The sequence below is a fragment of the Oncorhynchus mykiss genome, chromosome 15 (genome assembly GCF_057628025.1).
Source record: "Oncorhynchus mykiss isolate SJ-2025 chromosome 15, ASM5762802v1, whole genome shotgun sequence".
In the NCBI taxonomy this organism is placed as follows: Eukaryota; Metazoa; Chordata; class Actinopteri; order Salmoniformes; family Salmonidae; genus Oncorhynchus; species Oncorhynchus mykiss.
The window spans coordinates 61,588,240-61,610,673 of NC_143036.1; the positions used below are offsets into that span (position 1 = coordinate 61,588,240).

General features: G+C 44.5%; 2 protein-coding genes across 2 annotated transcripts; one reads left to right on the forward strand and one right to left on the reverse strand.

Annotated features, from left to right (window-relative positions):
- Positions 1-1,028: 1,028 nt before the first annotated feature.
- On the reverse strand, positions 1,029-22,234 carry parpbp (PARP1 binding protein). Its single transcript, XM_036944806.2, has 11 exons — positions 22,060-22,234; positions 21,688-21,842; positions 20,414-20,650; positions 20,181-20,291; positions 19,458-19,628; positions 19,173-19,327; positions 17,824-18,004; positions 17,512-17,693; positions 17,306-17,387; positions 6,115-6,295; positions 1,029-5,550 (listed from the first exon to the last, which is right to left on the reverse strand). Exons 2-11 carry the CDS (start codon positions 21,835-21,837, stop codon positions 5,219-5,221), a joined length of 1,782 nt encoding a protein of 593 aa, XP_036800701.2. The 5' UTR covers positions 21,838-21,842; positions 22,060-22,234; the 3' UTR covers positions 1,029-5,218.
- Positions 3,129-4,359, forward strand: LOC110490424 (pro-melanin-concentrating hormone). The gene is made up of 2 exons (XM_021563810.3): positions 3,129-3,377; positions 4,093-4,359. The coding sequence occupies exons 1-2, from the start codon at positions 3,129-3,131 to the stop codon at positions 4,357-4,359; spliced, it is 516 nt and encodes a 171-aa protein (XP_021419485.3).
- Positions 22,235-22,434: the final 200 nt, after the last annotated feature.

Genomic DNA, 22,434 nt, shown 5'->3' on the forward strand with positions numbered 1-22,434 from the left:
TGATGGTAGGCTTTGTTACTTTGGTCCCAGCTCTCTGCAGGTCATTCACTACGTCCCCCCGTGTGGTTCTGGGATTTTTGCTCACCGTTCTTGTGATCATTTTGACCCCATGGGGTGAGATTTTGCGTGGAGCCCCAGATCGAGGGAGATTATCAGTGGTCTTGTATGTCTTCCATTTCCTAGTAATTGCTCCCACAGTTGATTTCTTCAAACCAAGCTGCTTACCTATTGCAGATTCAGTCTTCCCAGCCTGGTGCAGGTCTACAATTTTGTTTCTGGTGTCCTTTGACAGCTCTTTGGTCTTGGCCATAGTGGAGTTTGGAGTGTGACTTTGAGGTTGTGGTCAGGTGTATTTCATACTGATAACAAGTTCAAACAGGTGCCAATAATACAGGTAACGAGTGGAGGACAGAGGAGCCTCTTAAAGAAGAAGTTACAGATATGTGAGAGCCAGAAATCTTGTTTGTTTGTAGGTGACCAAATACTTATTTTCCAACATAATTTGCAAATAAATGCATTAAAAATCCTACAATGTGATTTTCTGGATTTTTCCCCCTCATTTTGTCTGTTATAGTTGAAGTGTACCTATGATGAAAATTACAGGCCTCTCATCTTTTTAAGTGGGAGAACTTGCACAATTGGTGGCTGACTAAATACTTTTTTGCCCCACTGTACATCAATGAAATGGTGAGGGCACTAGAAGTCTGCAGCACACGGCCTCACCCTACTAGAATCTGAAGTCAAATGTCTACTTTTTGCTGATTATCTGGTGCTTCTGTCCCCAACCAAGGAGGGTCGACAACAGCACCTAGATCTTCTGCACAGATTCTGTCAGACCTGGGCCTTGACAGTAAATCTCAGTAAGACAAAAAGAATGGTGTTCCAAAAAATATCCAGTTTCTAGGACCACAAATACAAATTCCATCTAGACACCGTTCCCTTAAAGCACATACAAAACTATACAAAAAAGTATTTGATCCCCTGCTGATTTTGTACGTTTGCCCACTGACAAAGAAATGATCAGTCTATAATTTTAATGGTAGGTTTATTTGAACAGTGAGAGACAGAATAACAACAAAAAAATCCAGAAAAACGCATGTCAAAAATTGTATAAATTGATTTGCATTTTAATGAGCATAGCCTTGCTATTGACAAAGGCCGCCGAAGAGAAGACAGGCTATGTGACACTGCCCACAAAATGAGGTGGAAACTGAGCTGCACTTCCTAACCTCCTGCCAAATGTGTGACCATATTAGAGACATATATTTCCCTCAGATTACACAGATCCACAAAGAATTTAAAAAACAAATCAAATTTAGGTAAACTCCCATATCTACTGGGTGAAAAACCACAGTGAGCAATCACAGCAGCAAGGTTCGTGACCTGTTGCCACAAGGGCAACCAGTAAAGAACAAACATTGTAAATGCAACCTGTATTTATGTTTATTTATTTTCCCTTTTGTACTTTCACTATTTGCACATTATTACAACACTGTAAATAGACATATGACATTTGAAATGTCTTTATTCTTTTGGAACTGTTGTAAGTGTAATGTTTACTGTTCATTTTGTGTTGTTTATTACCCATTTCACTTGTTTTGGCAATGTAAACATGTGTTTCCCATGCCAATAAAACCCCTTCAATTGGAAATTGAATTGAGAGGGGGAGATAGGGGAGAGTAAGATAGAGAGTGAGGGAGAGAGATATAGAGAGGGAGGGGGATAGAGAGGGAGGGATATAAAGAGAGATCGAGTGAGAGGGGGAGATAGAAAGAGAGAGGTTAAAACAACAGATATTGAAGCTGCCAGGTTGAGTTGTGCTGCTCCTGGAACAGTTGTGCTGCTCCTGGAACAGTTGGGCCCCTGTGGACCAGTTCAGTCCGTCACTAGAGCCCCTCAGCCTCCAACAAAAATACTCACAAAATAAAGGCTGTGCACTCCAAGTAAAATCACTTCAGCTGAGTTCAATAACTATTATTCATGTCCCATTTCTCCATCCCTCTGCTGTAGCTACTGTGATGTTAATAAGGTAAGCCCGTGTCTGTTTTCCTAAGACCTGAAGAGGAGCTTGGGAGAGCTATGTCAACAAGGCATTTTGTTTTGATTTGTAAAACTCCTCCTTGCTCATTTCCCTAAACTCACAGCCATTACCCTTGTGAACACAAGGTGATCTGCCATGTAAGCCACAGATGGCGGTCAGTGGGCTTCTCATTATGGCCCTGGGGCATTATGGCCCCATAGCCCTGGGGCAATGAAGCTAACACTCAATGTTCTAATGACTAGAACCCAGAGTTTTTCCTGACTAGTGACCATGGGATCAGAACAGAATAAACTATAGTTAGATAGCCTATAACTAGCGCCTGGAGTATGTCAGGGAAGGTCAGGGACTTTCTCCCACCTAATACCCAACCCAAGGCTGTATACCCAATCACCAATAGGTTAGTTTGGTTGATGCTAACCGGGTCTCTGTTTTCATTCTCTATGGGTCTTGTTGAAGTCTGATGACATGACCTTAGTGACCCAACCTTCTCTCCCCACAGAGCATTAATGCCTGTAGCCATTTACGTAGTCACTGTAGGCAATCTGTTGGTTTCTTTCAGATTGCACAGTAGGCATATGTTCCACCATTTACTTTCCACCTTTGAAAGTGAACAGCATTGAGAAGTGAGGCCTTTGTGAGACTAATTTAAGACCTACGATCTTTGAGGGGCCTGAGGAGACCCCTCTACAGGAGGAAAGAGATGTCTGTTGAAAAGACGTTGCCCCCCTCTTTCAAATACAGCACGTCCTTACATCCGACAGTAATCCAGCTATTATTCACCTACCCTCCCTTCTGATTAGACTACATAAAGGAGCATTCAAAGCTGCTTTACAAATTTGCTATGACCTGTGCCATGTTATCCTTTTCAATGATGACATGGGCCAAGCTCAGCAGGAGACTTCAAATCTCCTCTACACACATATGGCTTTGTAATGATGATTTTTTTTAAATCCACTGTTTTGGCTTTTCGTGATATAAAAATAGCTGATGGTCCACTGACCAACAGTCATCACAGGTGAGCGCAACTGAAGTCCACTCTCAATTACCTTCGCAAGGCTGTTAGGACCAAGATAGTGTAGTAGGAACGATGATCTTCCTATACTCTGTTATATTCACACTGGTGCTGTTCTCTGAGTTTAACACCCGCTCGGTCGTCTTTGCGGTACAGACAGGCAAGATGGACGAGGGTAGGACAGAGCAGGAGAGCCTGCGATCGATACTAGGTGAAGACACAATGAGCGACAACGCTCTGGCTGCCCCGAGGTTCATACGGGAGCCCGTCCTGGACAACGGACTGGGCGACGAAGAGGACAACACAAAGTACCTCATCCTTTCAGTAAGTATCTTCCTTCATCCATATCCATCCTCATACCAATCTCCCTCTTAACTCATCTTCATCAGTAGCAGCATCAATACAATGTTATCCATATGCCAACATTTTACTCAAACTTGAGGCATCATCAAACAAAGATGAAAGGGATAGCTGTTTATCTTTATTAGAGTCACACAGTGGCAACATGCACGATAATGTATCCGCTCCATCAAAGGTTTGGTAGGCATGTGGAGTGATTCAGTTTGTCTGGCATCTGTATGTCATGCAAGTCATGGACATGGTTATCTTTGTAGTAATGGAACAGAAGGAGAGAGTGATGAGGACAGGAGTTGTAAAGCCACACAGATTAGATGTCTGGATAACTGGGGCCCCTCTCATACTGGTTTCATATGGCCTGGCTCAGGACCAGACTCCAGAATGCCGGGGTTTGAGACCCAGAAGATCTGTGCCGCTTCTTAAATGTCCATCTGGCAAATGGCATGCATCAATCCCAAATGAATGGAAAAGAAAAACACCATCTCAATTAATTTTGACATTGGATTCTATTGCCCTTTCATGTGTATTGTTGTATCATGCAAGCTAGATAACCTTCGGCTTTGGCTCACCAAACCTGATTGTGCAATAGAATCATCAGTGGACAGAGTATACCAATGTAGAGGCTGGCTGATCCACTCTAATGGAAGCCTGCCAGACAGTGATCTAGCCTTCTGTCCCACAGGACATTGGACTGAAAGGGCACACCAGACGTGGCATGAACACAGCTTTCTCCCGAGCGCTTCCTGTCCTCCCTGACCGAGCCACAGATCACTCTCCTGCTGAATATAGCCTGAAAGTAGAGCGCAGGGAGGCCGACCTTGAGAGTAAGTATCGACCAGCGACTTCCTTCTACGGTTCCTGTATCCGTTCAATCATGGGCATTAGAAAGATCCAGGTCACCGTCATTCAGCATGTCAAAAGGGTGACGATACTGGCATTAAAAGCATAACTGAGTGTGTTGATACTTTTCCCCATGATGTTCCATTCATTATTTGGAACAAGAGTTTTATCAGCTGGACTTGACATTTCAGACATATAAAAGCAACAAATTGAAGACTATAGAAGGTTATGACAGCATTATTAAAAACAGCTAATGCTTTAAAATAACTGCAATTCTACCAATTTTATTCCCTGCAGTGCTACGATGCATGATAGGACGAGTGTATCGACCCTGTTGGCAAGCATAAGAGTGTGGTGGATCCTACACTGCTGCCCTGCCATCTGTCAATCTCCTGCACAAACAAATATGCTTTCCTTCTCTGTTCCATGGTTTTAAAACATGTATACAATCAAATAACTATTAAAATGGTTTTGAAAAACTATTGTACGCTTCAATTCTGGGTCACCATCATACAGGTATATCAAATACGAAACAGTATAGAATTTATTATATAGTAGTAGTGAAGATGCATGTAAGAGAGGAGAAGTGTCTGGCGGTGGGCCCTTTGTCTAAGAGGGAGATAAACTGCAGGGCAATCCTCCACAGATCGGCTATCAAACAGATCTGCTTGGGTTTCAACCACTCTCAGACTTTCCATATTGCCTCAACAGCTCTTCTGCATCACACTCTCCCAGACACACCACAGCTGGTGATCTTTCTTTCAAAATGATTTCTGTCAATCGTTGGAAAGTACAGAGGAAAAAATAAATAAAAAGTACAATAAAGCCTCTGAAATCAGGCCAAGCGCCACTGCGGGAAAACAAGTGCAATTGATTCCGGAACATTCAGCTTCAAAGACAACAGACCATTGATTAAATAAAGCGACATTACTAGTACTGCCTTCAACTTCATCACGACAATGAGTAGCTCACAATCTGAAAAAGCTGGTGAGCTTGCCCTGTCCTGCAATCAGTTTCTTCTTACTGGGGGCTTTAGCCCCACCATTCTTCCCTGTCAATCTGGTGGGGAGTTTCTTCAGAGGGGGATGGTTCCCTGACCCACAGTGGTCGCTACAATCCACCAGCTTCCGTTTACAGGCCTTGCTGCTTCCTTCTGTCTGGATGTTGGTCTTTCGACTGCCCACGCCTACACTGCTGCTCGGGGCATCATTTCCACTCCTGGGCCCCAGCGCTGTGGCAACCCCCCGGGTCGTGCCTCCTCCCTGGGCCTCTTTCCTCTCAGCCTCTGGGTAAACCTCCACTGGAGAGAGGAAACCGTAATAGAGCTTAACAATTGGGGTTGAAAAAAAAATTTGACATAACAAGAGAGGAAGGAAGGGGGGGGGGGGGGGGGGGGGGGGGGGGATCTGATGAAATTGCTGACGTTAGCCTGTAGTTTAACAGCCAGTGTTTATTCTAGCGAGCTGAAAGTGAACATTTGTCATGTAACCCGATGGAGCGGAGCCTGGATTCCCACAGAAAGAAAGAGTGGGGGGGTTAGGTTTTTACTACAGATGTGGGGGCGGCCAGGTTTTATAAAATGGGGAATCATTTAAAGGTTGATCGTAAGTACCAGTCCCAAGGAAGGGACTGGGCAGGGTTCGAGGTCTGGGCTGAGAAGGTGGATCTGGGCATCAAGCCGAATCGGTGGCGTCAGAGGGAATAGAAGCCATTCCCTTAAGGGGGGGGGGGGGGGGGGGCATGTAGCTACGCTGCACTATGTGAGGAAGTCTGGAGCAGTTCGCCGGCATGCATGATTAGTACATGCAGTTACAAGTCTCTGCTGAGAAAGGGAGAATGAAGTCACAACCACACATTTTTTTACCTCTGCCCAGCTCCTTGACAGCAGAGGTGGAGTCCACAGTAGTGATGGTCTGCTTTGGAGCCAGGTACACACAGGTGGTGACCTGGATGGTGCTGGGGAAGTCCAGGATGCGGTTGAGGGGCAGCTCCGAGTCGTCCTGGTACGTGCAGGCAAACTGAGATCGGATGGTTCCCTCTCTGGCCTTAAAAAAAAATAAAAATAATAATTAGGATCAGGTGCACCAGATTAGAGTTGAAGTTAAGATACAAGATGGTAGCACTCCAGGAATGGGCTTGTTTAACAGAAAATGGTGACGTAAGGAGGTTTTATCAGCCAAGCCGCCATTAGACAAAGAACCTAGTAGCCCATTTATTTATTTTTTTAGCTGATCTGGAGGACAGTCAAAAAAAGTAGTGCGTCTGATCTCCAGGGCCCACAATCCCAGCTGCCCCAGGGGTATACTATGATTAATCTAGCGCTACTCAGGTTTTTCTAAAGCTAGCTTGGTTTAGTTAACTTCACATTCTCAGGCTTTATCCATACTACGACAGTGTATATTGCTTGTCCGCCTGCCGCTAATGCTAGCAGGCTTGCATGTCGCAGAAGGCTAGTCAAACGCTTCGAGACAATGCCGAAGCCTTAATCCATGGGCGAGTCAGTGCCACTTTAATTTGTGATGAAATCAAAATTAAAGAAGGCAACGCAAATCCTGCAGGAGATGGTGTGTAATTGGGTTTAAGTACAGTGTTTATTTTAATATATTTTTGCTGTCGTGTGCTTATCAACGCACAAACACCTCCCACACTCCTATTGATAAAATAACGTTACGGCAGAGTAAAACTTGTGTGAGTGAAGTTTCAAAATGCATCGTAACTACTAAAGTGCAATTTAAGACTAATTTGGGTTAAGTGCCTTGCTCAAAAAGCACAACAGCTTTTTCCACAAGTTGGGTCAGGGAGTCAAACCAGCGACTAAGATACCTGTAATGTGAAGCATGCATTTTTTAAAATTTTTATTACAAACATTTGAACAAATCAAATATTTAAAAATCAGTAGTCTTCCTCTAAATAAAGGGCATGATGCAATCTTGTGGGAGGGAATCAGATTTAATTGGTCCTCAACTTGCAGCTTGGACACTTCATTCAAGGATAAATGGAGTTTAACTGCCTGGTATCAGCTTAGTTCTGAAATATTTGTTACTGTAGAAATGTAGCTGGCTTAAAGGTGAGAGCACTTTTGTGGAACTGGCAACCTGTCATTCAGGAAAGGGTCGCAGCAGATTAGCTAGTGCTTTCTGTGGTGGGACAGCCAACGGAAAACAGAGCATAGAGATTGGCAATGTCAAATCAAATTATTTGTCACATACACATGGTAAGCAATGTTAATGCGAGTGTAGCAAAATGCTTGTGCTTCTAGTGCCGACCATGCAGTAATACCTAACACACACACACACACACACACACATAAAGGAAAGAATAAAAATATATGGATGCGCAATGGCCGAATGGCATAGGCAAGATGCGGTAGACGGTATAGAGTACAGTATACACTGGGGCAAAAAAATGTATTTAGTCAGCCACCAATTGTGCAAGTTCTCCCACTTAAAAAGATGAGGCCTGTAATTTTCATCATAGGTACACTTCAACTATGACAGACAATAAGAAAAAAAATAATAAATCCAGAAAATCACATTGTAGGATTTAATGAATTTATTTGCAAATTGTGGAAAATAAGTATTTGGTCAATAACAAAAGTTTCTCAATACTTTGTTATGTACCCTTTGTTGGCCATGACAGAGGTCAAATGTTTTCTGTAAGTCTTCACAAGGTTTTCACACTGTTGCTGGTATTTTGGCCCATTCCTCCATGCAGATCTTCTCTAGAACAGTGACGTTTTGGGGCTGTTGCTGGGCAACACGGACTTTCAACTCCCTCCAAAGATTTATGGGGTTGAGATCTGGAGACTGGCTAGGCCACTCCAGGACCTTGAAATGCTTCTTACGAAGCCACTATCCGGTGCCCGGGCGGTGTGTTTGGGATCATTGTCATGCTGAAAGACCCAGCCACGTTTCATCTTCAATGCCCTTGCTGATGGAAGGAGGTTTTCACTCAAAATCTCACGCTACATGGCCCCATTCATTCTTTCCTTTACATAGAGCAGCCGTCCTGGTCCCTTTGCAGAAAAACAGCCCCAAAGCATGATGTTTCACAGTAGGTATGGTGTTCTTTGGATGCAACTCTGCATTCTTTGTCCTCCAAAAACGACGAGTTGAGTTTACCAAAAAGTTCCATTTTGGTTTCATCTGACATTCTCCCAATCTTCTTCTGGATCATCCAAATGCTCTCTAGCAAACTTCAGACGGGCCTGGACATGTACTGGCTTAAGCAGGGGGACACGTCTGGCACTGCAGGATTTGAGTCCCTGGCAGAGTAGTGTGTTACTGATGGTAGGCTTTGTTACTTCTGGTCCCAGCTCTCTGCAGGTCATTCACTAGGTCCCCCTGTGTGGTTCTGGGATTTTTGCTCACCGTTCTTGTGATCATTTTGACCCCACGGGGTGAGATTTTGCGTGGAGCCCCAGATCGAGGGAGATTATCAGTGGTCTTGTATGTCCTCCATTTCCTAATAATTGCTCCCACAGTTGATTTCTTCAAACCAAGCTGCTTACCTATTGCAGATTCAGTCTTCCCAGCCTGGTGCAGGTCTACAATTTTGTTTCTGGTGTCCTTTGACAGCTCTTTGGTCTTGGCCATAGTGGAGTTTGGAGTGTGACTGTTTGAGGTTGTGGACAGGTGTCTTTTATACTGATAACAAGTTCAAACAGGTGCCAATAATACAGGTAACGAGTGGAGGACAGAGGAGCCTCTTGAAGAAGTTACAGGTCTGTGAGAGCCAGAAATCTTGCTTGTTTGTAGGTGACCAAATACTTATTTTCCACCATAATTTGCAAATAAATTCATTAAAAATGCTACAATGTGATATTCTGGAATTTAGTTGAAGTGTACCTATGATGAACATTACAGGCCTCTCATCTTTAAGTGGGAGAACTTGCACAATTGGTGGCTGGCTAAATACTTTTTTGCCCCACTGTACACACACATATGAGGAGAGTAATCTAGGGTATGTAAACATTATATAAAGTGCCATTGTTTAAAGTGGCTAGTGATTTGAGTCAGTATGTTGTCAGCAGCCACTCAATGTTAGTGATGGCTGTTTAACAGTCTGATGGCCTTGACTGAAAAACAGCGTCGGTCTCTCGATCCCAGCTTTAATGCACCTGTACTGACCTCGCCTTCTGGATGATAGCGGGGTGAACAGGCAGTGGCTTGGGTGGTTGTTGTCCTTGATGATCTTTATGGCCTTCCTGTAACATCGGGTGGTGTAGGTGTCCTGGAGGGCAGGTAGTTTGCCCCCGGTGATACGTTGTGCAGACCTCACTACCCTCTGGAGAGCCTTATGGTTCTGGGTGGAGCAGTTGCCATACCAGGCAGTGATACAGCCCGAGAGGATGCTCTCGATTATGCATCTGTAAAAGTTTGTGTTTTTGGTGGCAAGCCAAATTTCTTCACCACAGTCTGTGTGGGTGGGCCATTTCAGTTTGTCCGTGATGTGTACGCCGAGGAACTTTCCACCTTCTCCACTACTGTCCCGTCGATGTGGATAGGGGGGGTACACCCTCTTGTTTCCTGAAGTCCACAATCTCTTTTGTTTTGTTGACATTGAGTGAGAGGTTATTTTCCTGACACCACACTCAAAGGGCCCTCTCCTCTAGTGTCGTCTGCAAACTTGATGATTGAGTTGGAGGCGTGCATGGCCACGCAGTCATGGGTGAACAGGGAGTACAGGAGAGGGCTGAGAACGCACCCTTGTGGGGCCCCAGTGTTGAGTATCAGCGAGGTGGGGATTTTGTTTCCTACCCTCACCACCTGGGGGAGGCCCATCAGGAAGTCCAGGACCCAGTTGCACAGGGCAGGGTCGAGACCCAGGGCCCCAAGCTTAATGATGAGCTTGAAGGGTACTGTGTGTTAAATGCTGAGCTGTAGTCGATGAACAGCATTCTTACATAGGTATTCCTCTTGTCCAGATGGGTTAGGGCAGTGTGCAGTGTGATTGCGTCTGCAGACCTATTGGGGTGGTAAGCAAATTGGAGTGGGTCTAGGGTGGAGGTGATATGATCCTTGCCTCATCTCAAAGCACTTGATGACGGAAGTGAGTGCTATGGGGCAATAGCTTTCTTGGGAACAGGAACAATGGCGGCCCTCTTGAAGCATGTCCGTAAACACACCAGCCAGCTGGTCTTCGCATGCTCTGATGACGCGGCTAGGGATGCAGTCTGGGCCGGCAGCCTTGCGAGGGTAAACATGTTTAAATGTTTTTCACATTGGCTGCAGTGAAGGAAAGCCAATCTTCTCTAGTTGCGCAGTGATAGGCTCAGTGTTCTGTCACTCATGGGGACACTATGCCACCGCAAAATCTACAAGGAGAGCTCAAATTCAAGCACCTTGGGCACTTCTAAAATAAATCTATGGCAGCACCCATCTAAGAAGGCTCGAGTTAATTGGCCACAGATAGAGACATAACAACCGTAGCTTTGATTGTACTGATCATGTCATCATCATACTTTCAAAATCTTAGCTAGCAGGCAGGCATCATGTCGACAAGCTACTGGCAAATCCTTTTCAATTCTTGTCATAAGATAACGTATCGGTGCTCATCGGCCATACAGTGCCCCTTTCCCACATTTTGTTAAGAGTCTTATTTTAAATTAGTTAACCATTTTAGAATAACTATCTACACAATACCCCATTATGACAAAGCAAATACAGGTTTAGAAATGTTTTCAAATTAGATTAAAAAAAACGTATTATTCAGACCCTTCTCTAGGAGAATCGACATTGAGCTCAAGTGCACCCTGTTTCCATATATCACCTGTGGTAAATTCAATTGATTGGTCATGATTTGGAGACACACACCCCTATTTAAGGTACCACAGTTGACAGGGCACGTCAGAGCAAAAACCAAGCCATGAGGTTGAAGGAATTGTCCATAGAGCTCAGAGGCAGCATTGTGTCAAGGCACAGATGTGGGGAAGTGTATCGAAACATTGGAGGTGCAAGAACAGTGGCCTCCATCATTCTTAAAATTGAAGTTTGGAACCACCAAACTGAGCAATCAGGGGAGAAAGATTTTGGTCAGGGAAGTAACCAAGAAGCTGATGGTCACGCTGACGGAGATAGAGTGCCTCTGTGGAGATCCTTCCAGAAGGACAACAATCTATGCAGCACTCCAATCAGGCCTTTACGGTAGAGTGGCCAGACAGAAGCCACTGTTTTTCTTACTTTCAAATTACATTTTTAAAAAGGGCACATGACAGCACGCTTAGAGTTTGCCAAAAGGCACCTAAAAACTCAGACCACAAGATTCTCTGGTCTGATGAAACCAAGATTGAACTCTTTGGACTGAATTTCAAGTATCACGTCTGGAGGAAACCGGTCACAATCCGTACGGTGAAGCATGGTGATGGCATCCTGCTGTGGGGATGTTTTCAGCGGCAGGGACTGGCAGACTAGTCAGGATTGAGGGAAAGATAAACAGAGCAAAGTACAGAAGTGGCTTCGTGACAAGTCTGAATGTCCTTGAGTGGCCCAGCCAGAGGCCGGACTTGAACCCGATCGAACATCTTTGGAGACCTGAAATTAGCTGTGCAGCGACTTGACAGTTTGAGAGGATCTGCAGAGAAAAATGGGGTAAACTCCAAATACAGATGTGCCAATCTTGTAGCATCATACCCAAGAAGACTTGAGGCTGTAGTCACTGCAAAAGGTGCGCCAAAGTACTTAGAGGGTCTGAATACTTATGTAAAATGTGACACACACACCAAAAATTTAAAACTTTTTACTTTGTCATTATGGGATATTGTTTAAATTGAGGGGGGAACAATATCAATTTTAGAATAAGGCTGTAACGTAACAAAATGTGGAAAAAGCCAAGGGGTCTGAATTACTTACCAATGTAATGTTCACAGTGCACTTAGAAAGGGAAGACCCCCATGGAATTGACAAAAATGAATGGCAACTTAATAGCATTGGGCAAACCATACACAATCGCAAATACCACTCAAATGGACAGCAGTTGATCAAAACCATTATGGCAAGTGCCTAGTGTCATATCCCAAAAATGGTGAACGCGCTCCACTGTAGATTTTCATTTGGCAAATAGTCAAACTCAAGACACAAAGGGTGAAATGTAGAACAAAAAGTTGTATAATTAACATTATAATCGTATAAAACATACATTTCTCTTATTTTATTGTGTTCGTCCATAAGGCCTATGGTTTTGTCCATTTGCAATATATGATCAGTGAACTTGGCCAAATGGCATAAGAAATGTCCAGTTGAGGTGTGTGTACTAATATACACTGCTCAAAAAAATAAAAGGGACCACTTAACAATGTAACTCCAAGTCAATCACACTTCTGTGAAATCAAACTGTCCACTTAGGAAGCAACACTGATTGACAATAAATGTCACATGCATTTGTGCAAATGGAATAGACAACAGGTGCAAATTATAGGCAATTAGCAAGACACCCCCAATAAAGGAGTGGTTCTGCAGGTGGGGACCACAGACCACTTCTCAGTTCCTATGCTTCCTGGCTGATGTTTTGTTCACTTTTGAATGCTGGCGGTGCTTTCACCCTAGTGGTAGCATGAGACGGAGTCTACAACCCACACAAGTGGCTCAGGTAGTGCAGCTCATCCAGGATGGCACATCAATGCAAGATGTGGCAAGAAGGTTTGCTGTGTCTGTCAGCGTAGTGTCCAGAGCATGGAGGCGCTACCAGGAGAGAGGCCAGTACATCGGGAGACATGGAGGCCGTAGGAGGGCAACAACCCAGCAGCAGGACCGCTACCTCCACCCTTGTGCAAAAAGGAGCAGGAGGAGCACTGCCAGAGCCCTGCAAAATGACCTCCAGCAGGCCACAAATGTGCATGTGTCTGATCAAACGGTCAGAAACAGACTCCATGAGGGTGGTATGAGGGCCCGACGTCCACAGGTGGGGGTTGTGCCTACAGCCCAACACTGTGCAGGATGTTTGGCATTTGCCAGAGAACACCAAGATTGGCAAATTCACCACTGGCACCCTGTGCTCTTCACAGATGAAAGCAGGGAGCACATGTGACAGACATGACAGTCTGGAGACGCCGTGGAGAACGTTCTGCTGCCTGCAACATCCTCCAGTATGACCGGTTTGGCGGTGGGTCAGTCATGGTGCGGGGTGGCATTTATTTGGGGGGGGGGGCACACAGCCCTCCATGTGCTCGCCAGAGGTAGCCTGACTGCCATTAGGTACCGAGATGAGATCCTCAGACCCCTTGTGAGACCATATGCTGGTGCGGTTGGCCCTGGGTTCCTCCTAATGCAAGACAATGCTAGACCTCATGTGGCTGGAGTGTGTCAGCAGTTCCTGCAAGAGGAAGGCATTGATGCTATGGACTGGCCCGCCCGTTCCCCAGACCTGAATCCAACTGAGCACATCATGTCTCGCTCCATCCACCACAGACTGTCCAGGAGTTGGCGGATGCTTTAGTCCAGGTCTGGGAGGAGCTCCCTCAGGAGACCATCCGCCACCTCAGCAGCATGCCCAGGCGTTGTAGGGAGGTCATACAGGCACGTGGAGGCCACACACACTACGGAGCCTCATTTTGACTTGTTTTAAGGACATTACATCAAAGTTGGGTCAGCCTGTAGTGTGGTTTTCCACTTGAATTTTGAGTGTGACTCCAAATCCAGACCTCCATGGGTTGATAAATTTGATTTCCATTGATAATAATTTGTGTGATTTTGTTGTCCACACATGCAACTATGTAAAGAAAAGTATTTAATAAGAATTTCATTCATTCAGATCTAGGATGTTTTATTTTAGTGTTCCTTAATTTTTTTGAGCAGTGTAGATAACTCTTGGTAGATATGATGCAGTCCACCGCATCATAAGGTACTCTACTTCAGGAGACCAATACCTTGACTTATTTAATATTAGACGTCGCTCACCAGCTGTTATTGACAAAGACACACCCACCCCTCGTCTTACCAGAGGTAGCGTCTGTTCTGCCGGTGCATGGAAAATCCCACCAGCCCTGTATTGTCCGTTACTTCATTCAGCCACGTCGCAGTGAAACATAACTGCAACATCTTAATGTCCCGTTGGTAGGATAATCTTAATATTAGGTCATCAATGTGGTTTTCTAAAGATTGCACCACGTTAACAAGAATGGAAGGTATTGGGAGTTTACTCGCTCGCCTCTGGATTCTCAGAAGGATCCCCGATCTGCAGCCCTCATTTCAGCGTCTTTTCACGCAAAAGGCATGGATCTGGGCCTGTTCCAGGGAAAGCAGGATATCCTTCTCGGACTTGAAGGAAAAAGTTTGTCTGCGGCGAGTAATCGCTTTTCTGATGTCTATGACCGAAAATAACTTCTGGACGTTAGCAGCAACATTATGTACACAAGTACAATTGGTTGGGAGAATGTAAAATATCAGCCATGGTCTTCGGCACACTTTCAATCAATTGATTTATACATTTCTACTTGTAGGCTACTCTATAATTTCAACACATTTCATGTGTAGCCTTCTGTATCATATGCGCAATGTTGAAAATAATTTAAATACATTTTTATCGGGTAGGCATTGCAATTAGCCGCGTCAATATTTGCAGCAGTCGGTGGTAATATCTGTCAGTAGTGATAGAATTAATCAAAGGTAAGAAAATATTTGAATGAAGAAAGCGGATCCAAGAGCAGCGCTGTGTCGATCCCATCAGTCTCGACATGCTCCAACGAGGCATTTAGCGACTGTGCTGCATGGTGTTTTGGGAAACGCATGTTACATATTTAGCCGTTGTAGGAAAGACGCATTGTTAAAGACATTCGTAAGCCTAAATGCCATTGCTATCGGGAAACCTGGCCGATCCACTCCTTTATCCTCTGATCTGGGCCTGCTGGGGATTATCACGACTCAAAGATTTCTCCCTCCAGGCCAGCAGGAGAGGCGCAGTAGGGAAGGAGGAATCCAGTGGAGAAAAAATAATGGTGTGCAAAGCTGGGTGGGACTGTAAAGCAAAGGGGGGGGGGGGGGTAAATAAAATCAAAGTCCTGAGAGAAGGCTATTCAAAGAACTTCTCAAAGAGCACCTAAAACAACATTGAACTCAGTTCACCAGGCATGAAATGTACACGTACCCTCGTTGCATGCTAATAAAAAAACGCCTCACTAACGCCAGAAATAATGACGGACAGGGGAGAACATAACATAACACAGGCAGGAGGTAGAAGACTGCCATGACATCCTGACATGCAGTCCACATGTAATCCAATTATAGCAGCTGGAAACAGCAGCATCTTGTTCTATTACAGGGAGAGGATGGGGGGGGGGGGGGGGGGGGGCCTTCAGAGGCTGTCCCAACCTCTATAGACTGGTTGGCCTGGCCAGGCAAGGTAAGCCCATCCCGACGAGACATCAAGGAACAGCAGGTGCAAGCAATTGCTCTGTTCTCAGGTCTTGGGTTTGTTTTTGAATGCATGCACACAAGCCCAATAGCCCACCTGCAAGATCAGGATATTAGGTGAGAAGTTGGCAGACGCATTGTGCTCTTATGACAGCTCCTCTTATGAGCCAGCTTGGATTTCATGGGGAAGAGGAATACGTCAAAGCATTGAAAGGCATCTTGTTAGAGATCAAATTATCACAGACTCAGATTCATCCAAATTATGCAATTCAATACATCATGAAGCGCACTTCATTTGCTGAGTTATAACCGTTTTGCCGTGTTTATTCGGTCTGAAACAGACAAAAGCATGTGAAAAAAATAACCACAAAAATCTAAATGTGACTATCTGCACATGGGCCAGTTGACTGACGTCATTGTATGATGACACTATTGGACAGGGGTCCGGATTGATAGACATGCAGCAGACAACCATTCAAGTTTGTCTTACTCGTCGAGTTAGGCGACAGATATGACATCTTTAAAGTGAAGTGGATGCAGAAAGCTTCCGCCCGCCGAGTTCAGGAAGCGGTGAGCAGCCCAGGGACCATTACAGCGCACTCCAGGAAGACGGCCAGAATGTGGAGAGCTAAAGTGACATCTGCTAGCGCAATCAAATAAAGGAGCCCATTTCCACAAAATGTGTTTAGCACACGTTTGAAAGGGGTTCAACCAGTCTATTTCATGTAGAGACAGAACGACCCAGCCCCTTTAAAATCTGAAACTAATTGTTTTAGATGAGCAAGCAGTTTCTACATCCAGGTTGTATTTGCTATTTAACTGGGTGCTTTTGAGGAACGGTATACTTGTTACTGACAAGCACAGCATGTTAGCGCCAGGTCTCAAGTCTACTAGCGCATCGTGGAAACAGCAAACATGTACACGGAGGCAAGTCGATAAGCCCACAGCCTTCCAGGGTGCAAACACCACACTGAATGAGAATCCGTCCACATCCGCTCGTTATATCAATCCATTTACATCCTGATAAATAGGGCTGATACCAGTAACACGATACTCAGTATCGTGGCAAGAAAAAACGTCAACAACGTCACGTCAACAAACATTGTCATCCAGAGTCACATTTATTATTATTTCCCAAGCTATAGGAGACAACCTTTAAAAAAACAATTTTTAAAGACAAAAAGAGTTCTGCTTTGTGTTTTAATTTTTTGCCATGGAAAAATTGTGATACGGGTATTGTCCTGGGCCTACTGAAAATGGAGAGAAAACATCTAGGGATGCTATACACCGTAAACAGGCAAACCCTCAGAGGGATTGACAAAAACAGAAGAGTGGAGCATCTTCTGACCAGCTACAGCTATCAAACCAAGAAGGTGGAGCCTTGTTAAGAAGCATAACAAAACATGCCACTGGGAGGTTGCCAGTTTGAATCCCCCGATTGTAGAGGAGTAGTTTTATACCCCAGACTCACTCAGAGCAACCCACTGGACTAACGCTTGGAGCAAAAACACAGCTGTACAAACGTGAACGTGTAGAAGCCAGTTATAAGACGAGGGGCGTCAACTGAGCAAATAAATAATACAATACCGGGGAGAAATTACAGGACATAAAGACATTATTTTTCAATGTTTGGACATCTGATTTGATGTTTTGTATTAGGGTCTCCTGGTCCTACTTGGAGGGTGGGAGGTGGGCGAGCTGTGTGTGTACCTTGGGTTTGAGTTGATTTTGTCGCTCCCGGACACGGTGTTGCAGGGGTTTTGGAGAGGAGCCAGTGGGAACCTCAGGGGATCTGAGGACACAGAAGCAATCAGAGACTGAAAGCAGCTGTTTATGAGTTAGAGGTTAGAGAGGCTGTGAAAACCTATTCAATATTAGCCTATTACGTTTTGATTAGCGCGTGAGATGAGGCTTACCGGAACAGTGTGAGCATGCAGGTCCCCTCTTCCCCACTGAAGACAGCCTTATCCTCAGAGAGTAAGACTGCCTTGTTCCTGCAAGGCGGAGCCAAAGCATCTTCATCCAGCAATGCTATCAGGACCTTCACAGTCTCCCGACCTCCATAAGCAGTGGCATGGTTAATAGCATGGTATCTAGGCTGAAGAGGATTTACACAAAACACTATATAGTGTTAAGATGGCATTGATGTGGAGCAAACAAAAAAGGGCATTGACGTGAACATGTAGGCTGAAAGTGGTTGGCGCCGTTGGCCCAGAAAGGCATCATACCCTGGCTGGGCTGATCCCTGTCCCACTAGCCGACTGCAGTCTGTGGGACAGATGGATCTGAGCGATCCGCTCTTTGAGGTCCTTGGCAGTCTCGTCAGCTGCAGCGTACACAATGTCTCCACTGGCCCGCCCCTTCAACAGAGCTGCCCTGATACTGGTCACCAGACAAACGCCAGCAATACTAAGAAAAACAAGTGTACATTAAATATTTGCAATTATCTAAACCATTAGGCAGACAAGTCAAGCAGCCTCCTAGTTATAGGCCATGAGGAGAAAGATTGATAAAGACGCTCCTTTTGTCAAAAGGTTTACTCATCACTGACCATGAAGTGACTGCAACATTATTGGGGTGCGTGAAAAGAGCAGCAAGTGTCAACACTGTGGCAAGGTGGGGTGGAGAAGGAGCAGGCTAGAATCCCTGACCCAGCTATTATGAGAGGGGAGTGAGCCCCGGGAAATGAATCATCTGGGATACCAGATGTTAGCTGAACAAGAGGCCCTGAACCCTTCAGAGAAGGTGTTTGTGTGTGGAAATACAGTACTCCACTGAGGGTGTGAAGGGGGAGGTAGGGGTGCAGGCTGTTGAAAGAGCCATTCTGGCATCAGATCAGTCCAGTGTCCCATCAGAGAGGCACCACAGCAGAACAGGGAGAAAATCCTCAATCATAAACACCCAGAAGGCCCCTGCTATGAGGGAACTGGGACAATACATCCAATATTATGGACTCTATCGCTATATAGCTGAGTGCCAAGATGTCAATCATCTAGCACTGTAGTTGCTACTGAAATTCAGGGGAAATTAGGCCTTGTTGTGACACAGGACTTCTCCCATTGCTTTAGATCAAAGTTCAGTCCACACGTTTTCATCGAATGACCAAACAATCTCTTAACCACATTTGTGGCACTGCCAAATGCTTGGAGAAAATCTGAATCAATCTGCAATTATACAAAGGCCATGAGTGATCAAGGAAATGGTGAAGTTTGATGATAATAGTTATCAAACCAAGGAAGGAACATATTATCTTTTGACTTTTAGTCAATTTTACTTTGATGTCACCGAGATAAACATGTTTTAGTAATTCACATGTTATGAGAACCTGGGGCAGAAGTCATTAGGGGGAAATCAGATCTGTACACAGCAATGGGCAGGTGGGATTTGATGACAAGGATAAGCAGAGTTGGAGTCTGCCAGGCCAGGGTGGTATTCATTAGGCACCAAACAAAAGAAAAGACAAACCAGGAAGAACTACAGTACATGGGCCTATCCATTAAGGGCTGGTTTTTATCTTCCATTCCAAAACATTTTGCTACAATGTGCACTAATGAATACAACCCAGCTGTTTGAGTACCTTGGGTCAGGGTTGTCTCCCAATATCTCCTCCAGGTTGTCTGTGAAATGGACAAAGTCTGACAGGCCTTTAACATGTTTCCTCAGGGGGTCAGACTGAGCAGGGGCATAGCCCTTTCCTCCCAGCTGGACCGCTCTCACAAATGATGTCACAGCCTGCAATATATAGATGGTTAACATGAGACCATAGGATTGTCATGTCGTCAACATTCATTGCTGAAACCCATAGATGAGTGTAATGATTGGAAACAAACATGAAGAGTAGAGGCCAATTTGTCATTCTTACCAAGAAGAGTGACATGTTCTTGCTCCGTGCTTCACGCTTCAGGTCAGTAAAAGCTACACGTCCGAGCGATCTGCCAGGGGTGTCAAGGGTGTGCGCTAGGGCCATGTCGTTCTTGGAATTTACCAGCTGATCCAGATAGGAGCAGAAGACCCTCCTCACCACCTTTCCTACCTATTGGGAGATTTACGAGCCTTTAAAACCACCAGCTGATGCCACAAGCTACACACACGGCCCCATTTAAAGTCAGAACACCATCTTCAACCCAAACCAACATTTCATAAACCTCGTCATCCCCAGGCAGAATTACAGTAGCAACCCGTATTCTACCCACTCATAAATCAGACAGTTGACAGGGCAGCAGCCTGGAGAGAGCAGCGGATGTCCTAGCCCACAATGTCTGTTGCATTTTATAAACAGCTGCCTGGTAATTTAATTCACATTTTGCTCTTAAATCTGAGTGATATGATTTAAAGTTCCTGTTAATAAGAGAGAGACAGATTCCAGTGCCTGAAAAAGCTAAGAGAGAATGAAAGTCTTACCAGGCTGACTGGGAAAACAAGAGGGAACAGTGAAACCAAGTACCTTGGTTTCACAATAATATGAGCCAATGTAACATTTAATATTCTGGCCAAACCACCTTTGCTTATGTGAGTGGAGAGAATGGAGTCAGTTTGCTTACACTATGCTGACCTGTATAATGCTGATATGTTCATACATGCTTACCTGTGTGCTGCATGGCTTTGACTTGCTTGATGGAGTCAAGGGGACCTGGGACAGGGAATCCCTCACCTCATAGGTCTCCATGTTACTGGACAGAAACTGAAACAGCTGGACCTTGGCAACATGAACACAGATTTAGCAGTTAACCTAACTGGCCTTTGAGACTATATCAAACAGTTGACTAAAACTTCCAATCATGGTCCATCATCCTAGTTTCAAGCAGGCCTAATACTCACTGAGCTCAGAGGCTCCTCGGGGTCCGGATCAACCCTCAGCTGTTTGTACATAGAGTGGATATCAATCAGGTCCATAGTGTTGGTGCGCTTCAGAAAGGAGTCGTATTCTTTCCTGATGATGTCATAGTTCTCTGGTCGGGAAGAGTCATTGTCAAGGGGCAGGTGAAGTTTGTCTAATAGTAAGTGTTTCCAGGCCACCAGGACATCACTCAGGGCAACACTGAACTCTCCACTCTCCTGTCAGAAGAGAGCAAAAGCAGATGGCTTAAAGCCATGACTGCTGCTTGTGATGGGAATCAGAATGCATAGTTCATGGAGAATTATCCTCCCATACAGTCTGGTGGGACCAAGGGTGGGACAAATGATGTGATTATTTCTTTATAGGAGTCTTCTGACCATGTAATCAGGAGAAACTAGGCCCAAATGGCTATAATAGGGGTGCAGATAAACTCATTGCCTTAGTGACAACACGTTTTTGAGTTATGCCATTAAATGTTAAGGCTTTGATCGCAGTATCGATGTCTGTTAGGAACACAGTCAACTGCGTACCACGCAGGCTTGCAGGGGCCTCAACCTAAAATAATTAGGAATTTAAATACCAGAATGGACATTGAGCTTCTGATGGGATAAAGATACATTTTGGTCAGGGAGTTGGTCGACCATGGTTTGCCAGTGCTGTGATAAGATGGAGTAAAATAATGAATGTGAAAAATGTCTGCACTGTATTTTTGTTAGCCAGCTTTAGATTAATGATTCCATAATTTGTTCATATTGACTGCCACTATTACATTCAAACAATGCAGTCAATCCACAGCTAGCTGAAATCAGTAGATGCTAGGACTTAGACAAATTGTAAATGCAAGAAGTACTGATATTGTAGCATATACATGGCCCTCCCCCAATATAATATTAATACAGTATAAGCCATGTCAAAAATGCTAAGAATGACAAAAAATCAGCTGTAAAACTGCAACAACAAAAAGTCTCAGCCTCATGGCAAAACGTGTAAAACAGCAGGAAATTAGCTTTAAAATGACAAATTCACAGCCCCATTGCAGAATGGCACAAGTACCTGTAAAACCATATTTTTCCTTTGCCCCATGGCACAAATTGTAGAATTCCAGTAAGTTAACAGATTCTCACATTTGTTTTGTTTTTTTTACTATTTGGGGGAGGTTGGGGGCTTTCTCAATCTTGCAGGGGCCCTAAGAAACTGATGAATCCCTTGCTGTGACAAGTGGCCTACATAGCTTATAAAATGTTACCAGTGTTACCTGTTTATTGACCTCTGCAATGGCCAGCTGTAGAACCATCAACATTCCATCTGCCCCGTGGATGGTAGTCCTCTCTGACTCAAGAACCCGGTGGCATTCTCGCCTGAACGTTCTCACCATTGTCTTCAGACGGTCCTCTAAATTCTCCATTGTCCCTGTGAAGATGACAAACAAGACTGTTTAGTTACATGTACTGAACCCCTCAAAAATGCAATGTAACGAACACAAACAAAGTGCCGTAAAACGGCCTATTACAATGTATTAGTTAAACTGATTAACGTTAATTAAAGTTGATATAAACATCTACAACAATACAGATGTAGGTTGCTGGTAGCTAGTGGAAAAAAATAAAACACCATTAAACACACTTACCTAAACAAATGTTACGGCCTCAAACACCACCTTTTTCGATATATCTCGAATATTTTAGGGACGTAGTAAGCGTATCGTTAAAATTCGTTCACCTCCCACGTAGCCAATGCACAAGCAGCTGATGCTTTGACATTTTTTAAATCCTGCTAATAACCACTCTGACCAATCAGATTCTGTGTCATCATTTAACCACGCCTATGTTGTTTCAACCGCTATCTGTGGTTCTTTATCACGGAACCCAACATTGTTTTAGCATATCTGACTATGTTTCGTGTGAGAACGTTTATTCATTATTATTTTATAACGTGTTTTTAATATAGCAATAGTGTGTAACGTGTCAAAGCGCTACACCATTGCGTTTTTAATCTCAGTGTT

Bases quoted from the DNA above. Each gene is read 5' to 3' on its own strand.
- LOC110490424 (XM_021563810.3), top strand. From the start codon at position 3,129: ATGATCTTCCTATACTCTGTTATATTCACACTGGTGCTGTTCTCTGAG. The intron at 3,378-4,092 runs GTAAGTATCTTC...TCTGTCCCACAG, and splicing joins CAAAGTACCTCATCCTTTCA to GACATTGGACTGAAAGGGCA.
- parpbp (XM_036944806.2), bottom strand. From the start codon at position 21,837: ATGGAGAATTTAGAGGACCGTCTGAAGACAATGGTGAGAACGTTCAGG. The intron at 19,328-19,457 runs GTAAGAATGACA...TATATATTGCAG, and splicing joins AGAACATGTCACTCTTCTTG to GCTGTGACATCATTTGTGAG. The intron at 17,694-17,823 runs GTATGATGCCTT...AATCCTCTTCAG, and splicing joins CAGGGATCAGCCCAGCCAGG to CCTAGATACCATGCTATTAA.